Source organism: Triticum aestivum, chromosome 6D (genome assembly GCF_018294505.1).
Source record: "Triticum aestivum cultivar Chinese Spring chromosome 6D, IWGSC CS RefSeq v2.1, whole genome shotgun sequence".
In the NCBI taxonomy this organism is placed as follows: domain Eukaryota; kingdom Viridiplantae; phylum Streptophyta; class Magnoliopsida; order Poales; family Poaceae; genus Triticum; species Triticum aestivum.
The window spans coordinates 247,363,995-247,376,434 of NC_057811.1; the positions used below are offsets into that span (position 1 = coordinate 247,363,995).

Genomic DNA, 12,440 nt, shown 5'->3' on the forward strand with positions numbered 1-12,440 from the left:
ATTAGCTAGAGTAGCTCCGTGCAGAGCATTGTAGACATAGAAATTTGCAAAATCCTTACGGATCTGAATGTGACAGACCCGTTGACTAAAATTATCTCACAATCAAAACATGATCACACCTTAGTACTCTTTGGGTGTTAATCACATAGCGATGTGAACTAGATTATTGACTCTAGTAAACCCTTTGAGTGTTGGTCACATAGAGATGTGAACTATGGGTGTTAATCACATGGTGATGTGAATTATTGATGTTAAATCACATGGCGATGTGAACTAGATTATTGACTCTAGTGCAAGTGGGAGACTGAAGGAAATATGCCCTAGAGGCAATAATAAAGTATTATATATTTCCTTATATCATGATAAATGTTTATTATTCATGCTAGAATTGTATTAACCGGAAACATAATACATGTGTGAATACATAGACAAACAGAGTGTCACTAGTATGCCTCTACTTGACTAGCTCGTTAATCAAAGATGGTTATGTTTCCTAGCCATAGACATGAGTTGTCATTTGATTAACGAGATCACCTCATTAGGAGAATGACGTGATTGACTTGACCCATTCCGTTAGCTTAGCACCCGATCGTTTAGTATGTTGCTATTGCTTTCTTCATGACTTATACATGTTCCTATGACTATGAGATTATGCAACTCCCGTTTACCGGAGGAACACTTTGTGTGCTACCAAACGTCACAACGTAAATGGGTGATTATAAAGGTGCTCTACAGGTGTCTCCAAAGGTACTTGTTGGGTTGGCGTATTTCGAGATTAGGATTTGTCACTCCGATTGTCGGAGAGGTATCTCTGGGCCCACTCGGTAATGCACATCACTATAAGCCTTGCAAGCATTGTGACTAATGAGTTAGTTGCGGGATGATGTATTACGGAACGAGTAAAGAGACTTGCCGGTAACGAGATTGAACTAGGTATCGAGATACCGACGATCGAATCTCGGGCAAGTAACATACCGATGACAAAGGGAACAACGTATGTTGTTATGCGGTCTGACCGATAAAGATCTTCGTAGAATATGTGGGAGCCAATATGGGCATCCAGGTCCCGCTATTGGTTATTGACCGGAGAGGTGTCTCGGTCATGTCTACATAGTTCTCGAACCCGAAGGGTCCGCACGCTTAAAGTTACGATGACAGTTATATTATGAGTTTATATGTTTTGATGTACCGAAGGTTGTTCGGAGTCCCGGATGTGATCACGGACATGACGAGGAGTCTCGAAATGGTCGAGACATAAAGATTGATATATTGGACGACTATATTCGGACACCGGAAGTGTTCCGGAGAAGTTTCGGATTAAACCGGAGTGCCGGAGGGTTACCGGAACCCCCCGGGGAAGTATTGGGCCTTAGTGGGCCTTGAGGGGAGAGAGAGGGCAGCAGCCAGGAGGTGGTGCGCCCCCTCCCAGGAGGAGTCCTAGTTGGACTAGGAGAGGGGGGCGCAGCCCCCTTTCCCTCTCCCTCTCCCTCTCTTTCCTTCCCCCCTTCTTTTCCTAGTAGGACTAGGAAAGGGGAGTCCTACTCCTACTAGGAGGAGGACTCCCCCCCTCTCCTTGGCGCGCCATAGGCAGCCGGCCTCCCCCTTGCTCCTTTATATACGGGGGCAGGGGGGCACCTCTAACACACTTGATATACGATATTTTAGCCGTGTGCGGTGCCCCCCTCCACCATATTACACCTCGATAATACCGTTGCGGAGCTTAGGCGAAGCCCTGCGTCGGTGGAACATCATCATCGTCACCACGCCGTCGTGCTGACGAAACTCTCCCTCAACACTCAGCTGGATCGGAGTTCGAGGGACGTCATCGAGCTGAACGTGTGTAGAACTTGGAGGTGCTGTACGTTCGGTACTTGATCGGTCGGATCGTGAAGACGTACGACTACATCAACCGCGTTGTGATAACGCTTCCGCTGTCGGTCTACGAGGGTACGTGGACAACACTCTCCCCTCTCGTTGCTATGCATCACCATGATCTTGCATGTGCGTAGGAATTTTTTTGAAATTACTACGTTCCCCAACAAAACTTCTCTCGAGGGTCGGGCCCCGAGGACGTAGAGCACTTTGAGGAGCAAGAAAAAGAGAGGCATGCCTCACGAGGAGGTTTGGGACGAATGGTTGCAGTTTAGTTGCGTTCATATTGATTAAGATGCAAAGGACGTCGATTTTTCACGCACTCCTCGCGGGACTTGTGTTAACTTGCCGCAGAACGGAAGGTGGACATGAAGCCAAGCTCTAAGGAAGCGCGCCCGCATGTCGTAAGGATTCCCAACGGGCCGCGGATTCCCCCACGCTGCACCCGAAGCTAAGTCGTCCTCTTCGCGCCATGCGCGAGTCTTACCAATAAAGCTTCGCCTTTACCTTCGCAATCTCGCTGGGGCGGAAGCTCTTTCTCTCTCGTGAGTTGCTTGCGCGTCAAGGGGGACCTCTTGAGCATCGCGCCTCAGGAGCTCTTACCGGACCTCGAGCCCCTCACCTCCTGGCCTTGCCCAAAGCATTGCGATCTGACATACCAACGACGGCTGAGGCTTGCTTGGGGACTGGGTCCCGACGTTGCAGAGCACTAAGTGATCGTGAAGAAAAGGCTGAGCCCAAACGAGAAGTGCCACAATAACTTGAACACGAGCTAGAATCATTTAAACTAAAGGCGCGAGCAACAGAGTTCTTACACGCCCCCGTGGGGCCCACGACATTTTTGGTGCAGGAAATGAAAGAAAACAAAAGAAATCCCCTCAGGTGGCCGCCACTTCCGTGGCCTGGGCTCCAGCGTCGCCAGCGCCTAGTCGGAGTCCTCCTCCGTCTTGACGCGGTGGTGTGGGGGCTCGTCGGAGTTGTCATTGCCCCGCTTCCCCCGAAGGAGGCGCTGCCGCCATCGCTGATGTCGTAGCCGTAGGAGTGGCTCCTGATGCTACTGTCGCTCTCCATGCAACACTCCAGGCGATCGCCGGCCGCCCTAAAGATCTTCACGAAGAGCGTCGCGGCCCCGTCGAACTTGAAGTGAAGGGTGTGTCCCTCCTTCACGCCGTAGGCGTGGGCGAACAACTTCCACCCCCGCGTCAAGCACATGTAGCCGGATGGAGTGAACTCCGCCGCCACCCAGGAGGACTCCTTGCAGCAGCTATCTAGCTGCAGCCACAGTCCTAACGGTGCGTCAGCCACCAGCTCCTCCGTGAAGGAGTCCGGGAGCTGGAGCAAGGTGCGGGGTGGGTTGTCCATCCACACGACGAAGTCGCGGGCTAAGTCGACGGAGTGAGTCCTCACGGTGCCCTGGTCGAACCTTGAGCCCTGGTCGAACCTTGAGCCCTCACGGTGCAGTTCATCCTTGTACTAGTTCATACTCATCCTCTCCACAAGGCAATCCACCACAAAGCAGGAGTAGGGTCTTACATCGTAAGGTGGCCCGAATGATGTAGGGTGGAACCCTAAGGGGAGATCTTTCACGATCCGTGAAGAACACGAAGAACACGAGGGGGAAACACAAGAGAATCACTCATACCAACAAGATTCGATTACACATGCGCTAGATCCTCGAAACACAAAGAGATATGCGATCCAAATCCAACAAAGGACGATACATAGGGTAACCGGTTCTTCTCCGTGAGGAGGTCTTGAGGTCTTCTCCGTGAGGAGGTCTTGAATCCGCTTGGGGGATTTTCTCCGAAGAGGTCGTGAACTCCGAGGAGAAGGTACCCAAGTGGATGAGCAAAGCTCTACCTCTCAAATGAGCTAATCCTTTGCTAATCCTAGAAAAGCGAAGGAGGAGTCGTTTATATACGCAAAGGGGGCGAAGGGGTACATGGGCTTCGGCCCGACACGCACACGCAGGTGGTGGTCTGGATGATCCGGAAGGGCAGCCGGATGATCCGGGCTTCAGGGACCCGGATGGTCCGGGAGGTGGTCCGGACGAGGCGAGGAGGCAGGCGGCGGCGCCGGCGGACCGGATGTCCGGAGGGGGGTCCAGACGTCCGGCTGGGGTCCGGATGATTCGGGACATGTCCGGATGGTCCGGCTTCGGGGTACAGCTTCGGGTGCTCTTGGGTCGCCACTTATCCAGATCGTCCGGCCAGCCTGGGACTTGGCTGAATTCTTCTCCATCTTCACGCATGTCTTCCTTCTTCGATTCTCCTTGCTCCTTAGCTTCTTCATGGCTAACTCCTTGGTACCTGAGTATGCATAATGTCTCCGTTTGAGACAGTAGCCATGTCTCACGTGCATCGAAGTGGAATTGTGAGAGGAGAGATGAAACCTCGGTTTCGAGAACTCTTGCACGTGCTCGTGTCATGGGTCCACTAGGCACTTGGTGAGGCGATGATAGGTCCATGGGGATGGCCTTGGGATGCTCCGCATCACCGAACCTAGGTAAATCATCGTGTTCCTTCCTCCTTCCCTCTTCCTCGAGCACGTCGGAGCAAGGCCGTGAGGCAGCGAGCACTGCGTTGTAGCCTAGCAAAGTTCTCTGCGCACACCCAGAGTTTGAACCTTTCCTTGGGTCCCCGGAGCCCCGATTCCGACATTCATCCATTCGTCCTACGAGACCTCAACCAAGTGGAGGTCTAATGATTGGCACATTCAGACCATGGGCACATTCTGATGCGCACTCCATGGCATCCACTCGGATAGAGCTTATCCACTCGGATGTCTTCCCACCACTCGACCTCACCAATACCACTCGGGGCGACATAGAAGCTGCAACGGTCGAAAACGTTGGGCTTCAAGTGTAGTTATAGCGGTAGTTTCCAGTAACGCCTATAGTTACTGCCCCTCTTATAAGGCTAGTCATAGTGGAGAGTAACTTAGACTAGTAACATACATATATTACTAGTGCATGTTACTACCTTCATAGTGAGTAGTGTCATAGGTGTGGTAACATAGATGCCTTCATTTATTACTTTGTAGACTCATTATGCATTGGGAAGCGCTATGTGATGGTAACATATTATGTTACTCTATTTGCCTCTCTCCTCATTAACTATTTGCCACATCATCATTTTTGCTTATGTGGCATCTATGTTACTACCTATGTTACTCCCACTATGACCAGCCTAAGAGCATCTCCAGCCGAGCCCCCAACACGCCCTCCCCAGGCGATTTTTTCGCGCCGGCGCACAAAAATCGGCCCAGCCGCGCCCCCAGAAGCCCATTTTCGCCGCCTCGGCCCGAATTCGGTGCCGGCGGACCCAGGCCGAACCCGGCGCGCTGGGGGGCACCGGGCGAAATGGTTTGGCGCGAAAGAGTCGTGGGCCCGCCGAGTCAGCGACACTCGCCTCGTCGTCCTGCGAACGCCTCGGTTTCCCATGGGGAATCAATGCCAAGGCTGCCGCCGGTCAGCCTTCCATTGATTCCTCACGGGGCGGCTCTTCACGGGCGGCGCGGTGCCGCCTGACTCCCCGCCCCGCGTACACACGCCTCCCCAGCGGCTATAAAAAGCGTCCCCCCCGTCGTTGGCCACAAACGCCGTGCTCTCTGTCTCTCTCTCCGCCGTCGACGAACCTCTCTGTCTCTCTCTCTCCGCCGCCGACGAACTTCTCCTCTCTCCCAGCCCCATCCACGACAATGTGCGAGCGGTTCCCCGGCGACGGCCGCCGCTCGCTGCAAACGTGGGAGGCGCACCTGCTTTTCGAGGCGAACATTCCGGCGCCTCCAGACATGTGCGCTGGGCCGACAGGATGGAGGCTCAGCGCCGGAGGCGTCCCCATCCCCCTTGCCGGACGTCGTCGCACGCCCCGATTACTTCGCCGGCGAGGTCGATCGCGTTCGGTCGTCGCTGACCGAGGAGCAGCACGCCTCCCCGCAGTACGCCGCCGACAACCATGAGGCGTGGGCGGCGTACTTCCAGCGCCGTCAGGAGCAACGCCTCGCCTCCACCAACGGGGCACTGGTGGTGGCGGGTGGCCGGTGGAACAGCGAAGGGCGACGCCTGTGGTGGTCGTCCCCGGCCGGACGCTCCGCGAGGTTCTCGTGCACCTCGAGGGCGGCAACAACCCGCCGCTCACATACCCTCGAGGACCGGTCGTCGCTCTGGTGCCCCGCGGCGGCGCCAGGCAATGGATGCCAAGGAGGTTTGTCTCCGGCTCGTCGTCCTCGTCCCGTTCCTCCTCCCACTCCTCTTCCCACTCCTCCGGCTCTTCGGCGGTGTTCAGCGTCAAGGCCGAGCCCGCAGCGGAGACCCCGCTCGGCCGACATCGTCATCAACGAAGGCGGCGGCCGCGCCTCGTCCTCGGCTCGTCCCCGACTCGTCAAGCCGAAGACGGAGCCAGGGCTCCCCGTCGTGAAGACGGAACCAGGGCTCCCGTCGTGAAGATGGAGCCCGGGCTCGCCAGCGGCGTCAATGAGGAGGCGCTCGACGACGAAGCGGCCCTCAAATGGGCGCGTGACGACTGGCTGCAGACGGAGAGGGAGCGCTAGTGTGCCGCCCTCGCGCGGTTCGAAACTCGTCGTCGTGGCCGGGACGAGGGAGGCATTGTCGTCCTCAACGACAGCGACGACGACGACACGCCGCCACCGCCTATCCGCCATGGAGTCGCCGGGCAGGGGTCCAGCAGTGGCGGCCGTACCGTCAAGAAGGAGAAGGCTGCCGCCGACGACAAGGACGGCGGCGACATCGGCGACTTCGCCCCTTAGATTTTTTTTAATAATTTATGTAAAACGCCGAACATGTTTAATATGAATATCAAGTTTGCCGAATTTTAGCCGAACTTTGCCGAATTCTATTTTTTTAAAATAAAAAAACGCGTCTGGGGGCGACCCTGGGGCGAGCGGCTGGGAACCCGCTCGCCCCCGCGCCGATTTTAGCGTCGGCTGGCCCCAGGGGGCGTAAAATCGCCGCCTGGGGGCCAACGGCTGGAGATGCTCTAACGTAGCAGTAATGAGGGCGGGCCATGACAAGGGTTCACAACCTATTGTAATCAGATGCCCTAAAGAAAACAAAACTTTGAAGCTCAATAGGTAGGGTTGTTATCTCTTCGAAAGAGGTCTGAACTTGTAAATCCAAGTGTCCATCTGTATAGCAGGTTCCGCCCCCTGTTTGTACCCTGCTATCACGGTCAGATTCGTTACCTCGACGGGTAATCGGATACTCGCCACGACTGCCCCCGGAGCAAGGCTGAGAGCAGCCCAAGCCTCGTCCGCCCAGCCCCGCCCGCGCTTCCGGAAATCGGCAGGCAGACGATCTCCGGTCGGCCACCACGATGCTCACCTTTCCTTGGGCACCCAACAACCGCCCCCAGCACTCAACCGGGGTCGCCGTTCCACGTCAGCGCCTCGTCCTCATCTCATCTCAATTCCCAACCACACCAACCCCCACGTGCTGCTGCTGCACACCGGCCGCACCCGGTAACCCAAAACCACCTCTCACATCACCCACCCACCCACCATCACGCACCGCGGGTCCCTCGGGCGAGATGGTCCCACTCGACATGGACAAAAGGTCACGGGTTTATCGCGCGCGCCCCCGTCGGCGCCCAGGCTCCGCTTCGCTATAAGTACGCGCCCCTCCCGCTACTGCTCTTTTTTTCCCCATTTAACTCCGCGGAACCCCCCTCGCCTCGAGATTCGCGCGGCCGTGTCTGCCTCTGGGTCCGCGCTTCCGTTGTCTAGCGTCCTGAGCTAGATCTCTCAGCTCGCTCTTCGCCGGCGCTTTGGGCTTAGATCTGGCTGGGGCGAGTAAGTGGAGGCCGGCCGCGGATTCGTGACGAGGGAGGGGAGCCATGGAGCTGGGGGCGGCCGGGATGCGGCGGTCGGCGTCGCACAACTCGCTGTCCGGGTCCGATGACTTCGACCTCACACACCTGCTCAACAAGCCGCGGATCAACGTCGAGCGCCAGCGCTCCTTCGATGACCGTTCGCTCAGCGACGTCTCCTACTCCGGTGGCCACGCCAGAGGAGGCGGAGGCTTCGACGGCATGTACTCCCCGGGCGGCGGTCTACGCTCTCTGGTCGGCACGCCGGCCTCCTCGGCGCTCCACTCTTTCGAGCCCCACCCCATAGTGGGCGACGCCTGGGAGGCCCTCCGCCGCTCCCTCGTCTTTTTCCGCGGCCAGCCGCTTGGTACCATCGCCGCTTTCGACCATGCATCCGAGGAAGTCCTAAACTATGATCAGGTAGTACAAGCAATGTATTTTTTTTTCTTTCTCAATGTTATAATGAATCAAAATTTCAAATCAGAATTAAATTTATGAAAGAGTAGCATGTTATCGACATATGCTTATCTGACTTATGGGTGGTTTCGCTGCAGGTGTTTGTGAGAGATTTCGTGCCCAGCGCCATGGCGTTTCTGATGAATGGCGAGCCGGAGATTGTCAAGAACTTCCTGCTCAAGACCGTGTTGCTGCAGGGTTGGGAGAAGAAGGTTGATCGGTTTAAGCTTGGCGAGGGGGCCATGCCTGCAAGCTTTAAAGTGCTTCATGACGATAAGAAGGGTGTTGATACCCTGCACGCGGATTTTGGTGAGAGCGCAATTGGGCGGGTTGCACCAGTGGATTCGGGCTTCTGGTGGATCATACTATTGCGGGCCTACACAAAGTCCACCGGGGATTTGACTCTGGCAGAGAGGCCGGAATGCCAGAAGGCGATGAGGCTCATTCTGAGCTTGTGCTTGTCTGAGGGATTTGATACCTTCCCGACATTGTTATGTGCTGATGGTTGCTGCATGATAGATCGTAGGATGGTAAGTTATGGACTGGCACTTCCAATATGTTCAAGTCTAATAAGAGTACATTTCACAGGACTGCAAATTTCCTATTCTATTAATCAATGAATTACCACATCTGTGACTACTGACATACATACCATTCTTTTTGGGCTAACATTTCATAGAATTACCGATGTGTGGATATTTCTTTAAACTTTCAAAATTAGGAAACAATTGATTGTACTTTGCTGAAACAAGGGTGATCAGAGTTCTATCAAATTTACGCAATCATTTAACAACTGAATATGAGATAGGAATTCAACAAGTTTCTTGTCATATAGACAAATACATGTCTTTTCATCAAGTCCCAGAGAAGCTCAAACAAGTCTCATGTCTGTTTCAGCAAATGTCAGTACTTCCATAATTTTTTATATAATTGAAGATCTATCAAACAAATTGTAGCACTGTGGTATCTTAGCCCAAGGTAATGGTAGGTCGGTATAATTGTCGAATTGGCCATAGAAGTCTTATAAGTAAGAAAAAAATAGTGCTAGTTCTGTAAAATTTATTCATATAAATTTATACACCTAATATTATGGAACGGAGGGAGTATTATCCTAATTAAAGATCAAATATCTTGGTCGAAGTCATCTAGGTCTGAAACGAACGCTAAATCTTTTCGAGATATATCTCCAAAACAATATATTTCAGTTTGACATTTACTGCTGTAACGTTGTCATCTTTAGTTTGTGAGGTTTTAATGGTTTGTTTGCTTTTGTTGTTCTCTGTTCAAGTACATAATATATGACGAACAATGTGCTCATAGCTTTGTTGCGGTTTCACTTATTGTGTATCTTCATATAAATAAATGCGGTGCCCCCTTTTCATACTTATTGGACTTGCAAATTTCATTTCCTTTTGTTCTGGTGAGTTCACGGCGATTTGGACTTGTATGCCTTTGGTCATTTTTCTCCATCAAATATCTAATTGTTTTAGTTTGACGATGTGCTGATTTTCATACCACGACGGTGCTTCCAAATTTTCATGTCTGATATACTAGAGTGCAATATCCTTGGCCCAAAAGCAATCCGAATGCCCGTGTTTTGTTTGACGAGGTCCAGTTAGATACACAAATCATACTATATCCACGACGCTGCAACGCTCGATATGCCCCCATCGATACGGGCTTCCCAAGTCCACTGCCTCCTTCAATTGGTCCACCTGAATCTGTTGTTACATCTGCATGTGAGCAACCTTGCACTATCATTGAATTCGGCAACATTTCCCCTTCTGTGATATGTTTTTCTGAAGGAGGATATCCCCCAACCTCTGCATCATGTTGTGCACACAGCTACCCTTCTGTGATGTGTAAATTCACAAGTATTCCTTTCATTCTGTAGAACTGCAGATTAGGAATATGACTAATATTAAAACATCCATTTATTTGTTAGCAATAACCATTTCTTGGATGATGCATGTTGCTCGTTTTTGCGTATGCATGTGCCCTATATGAGCTATGAATTCTCTTTAATTAAGTGAAATGCCCTCTATGAGCTATGAATTCTCTTTAATTAATGGAAATGCTATCATGGTCTCTATTTTTGCTTCTTTTCCCCATTCTCACTCCAATCTTTTTTTTTTGTAGGGTGTGTATGGCTACCCCATTGAAATTCAATCCCTTTTCTTCATGGCACTAAGGTGTGCTCTTCTAATGCTTAAACATGACGCTGAAGGGAAAGATTTTGTGGAGCGGATTGCAACTCGTCTTCATGCTTTAAGTTATCACATGCGGAGTTATTTTTGGCTAGATTTCCAGCAGCTAAATGATATTTATCGTTACAAGACGGAAGAATATTCTCATACAGCTGTCAACAAATTTAATGTTATTCCAGATTCTATTCCGGACTGGCTATTTGATTTCATGCCTTGCGAGGGTGGTTTTTTTGTTGGTAATGTCAGTCCTGCAAGGATGGACTTCCGTTGGTTTGCACTTGGAAACATGATTGCCATAGTATCATCTCTTGCTACACCTGAGCAATCCATGGCCATAATGGATCTCATTGAGGAGCGCTGGGAAGAGTTAATTGGTGAGATGCCTCTGAAGATATGCTATCCTGCTATTGAGAACCATGAATGGCGTATCGTGACGGGATGTGATCCAAAAAATACGAGATGGAGTTACCACAATGGAGGATCTTGGCCAGGTTATTGCACTTTGTGTTACTTGGATCTCTTTATGTAATATATGTGAAAATTATCGTGCTTTTGTTAAGTTCGTGTATGAATTAGGCTTAGTTTGTGGTTGCTGAATCATGTTGTGTTCTTAATTTTTAATCCATTGTAGGAAATTAGCCACTAAAATAAGCAAAAAAGACCAAACAAACACTAAAATAGGGAAAAGTGGATTGATCAAACGAGATTACCATAATCCACCATAATGCCTAGCACTGCCTTAGATTTTAAATTAAATTCAATGATAACCATCATAACTTTATTTTTTAGCACGTAGAGGAAGGTAAACTTATGCTAAGCATGTCAACAAGATGAACTGTGATTTACACCTTCCATATGTTTTTTAATGAGCCGCTTTTTCTGTTGATAAGAGAAAGATCTGCATGATCTCTCCTTTTGTGCTCCATTTTTTTGGTTTGTTTTAGTTTTCTCATATTTCTAGTAGAAATCTGAAACATGACATTGAGTTAAGCTGCAACAACCATTGCATACGACTTCTTTTTTCATGCATCAAACATTCTTCCTGCAGTACTTCTCTGGCTGCTCACAGCAGCAAGCATCAAAACTGGACGGCCGCAAATTGCAAGAAGAGCAATTGACCTAGCTGAGAGGAGGCTGTTGAAGGATGGCTGGCCTGAGTATTACGATGGTAAGCTTGGAAAATATGTTGGCAAGCAGGCAAGGAAATTTCAGACTTGGTCCATTGCCGGGTATTTGGTCGCCAAGATGCTGCTGGAGGATCCTTCGCATCTTGGTATGATAGCCTTGGAAGAGGACAAGGCAATGAAGCCAGTTTTGAGAAGGTCCGCCTCATGGACAAACTGATATATCGACAAGAGCTTTAGGGGAGCAACGTCTGGATTGAAAACACGAATTATTCGGGTAGCATTTCTCTGCTCATCCCTTGTTTTGACTTTCCCAACGGAAAGTTTTATTTTCTTCTGGATTCCTCGGCTGTACAATATCTCAGCTCATTTATTGAGTTGGAAAAGAAGCAATTGTGGAAATGAGTATTCTCTTTTCTTTTCTTTTCAGTCCATCGTTGTAAGAAGATACTATTGATTCTTGCTTGGTCATTCCGTAGTAACGGGATCCTTGACTCAAAACTTTGTTGTTTGGGTTGAGTATATAGACGAGTCTGCTGATCCAGCTTCCTATGATGAACATAAGTTTTTATCTAACGAATAAAGATTGCTCCATTCTGCTAGTGCATATCAGTTCCGTTCTTCCTATGACTTCTCAAAGCGAGGCATAAATAGTGTGGGTGGTGTGTTACTTTCTACGTAGTAAATTTTTAGAGTAAAATGCATCATAAGTCCTACAACTATGCGATGTCTGTCAATCTAGTCCTAAAACTTCAAAAGTGCAGATTTGGGTCCCAAATGTTTTGAAGGCGTACAACCCTGGTCCCAAATTCACTGCGGCTGTGTTGATTGGTAGACGTGGTTGTTAGAAGGGAGAGAGGGATTTGGTGCAGAATATGATGGGTGTATTATTGAGCCTTACAACCCTGGTCCCAAATTCACTGCGGCTGTGTTGATTGGTAGACGTGGTTGTTAGA

The 12,440-nt window shown here is 50.5% G+C and overlaps 1 protein-coding gene across 1 annotated transcript; it reads left to right on the forward strand.

The window, feature by feature from the left end:
* Positions 1-7,527: 7,527 nt before the first annotated feature.
* On the forward strand, positions 7,528-12,086 carry LOC123144553 (cytosolic invertase 1). Its single transcript, XM_044563761.1, has 4 exons — positions 7,528-8,117; positions 8,252-8,683; positions 10,293-10,851; positions 11,409-12,086. Exons 1-4 carry the CDS (start codon positions 7,725-7,727, stop codon positions 11,702-11,704), a joined length of 1,680 nt encoding a protein of 559 aa, XP_044419696.1. The 5' UTR covers positions 7,528-7,724; the 3' UTR covers positions 11,705-12,086.
* Positions 12,087-12,440: the final 354 nt, after the last annotated feature.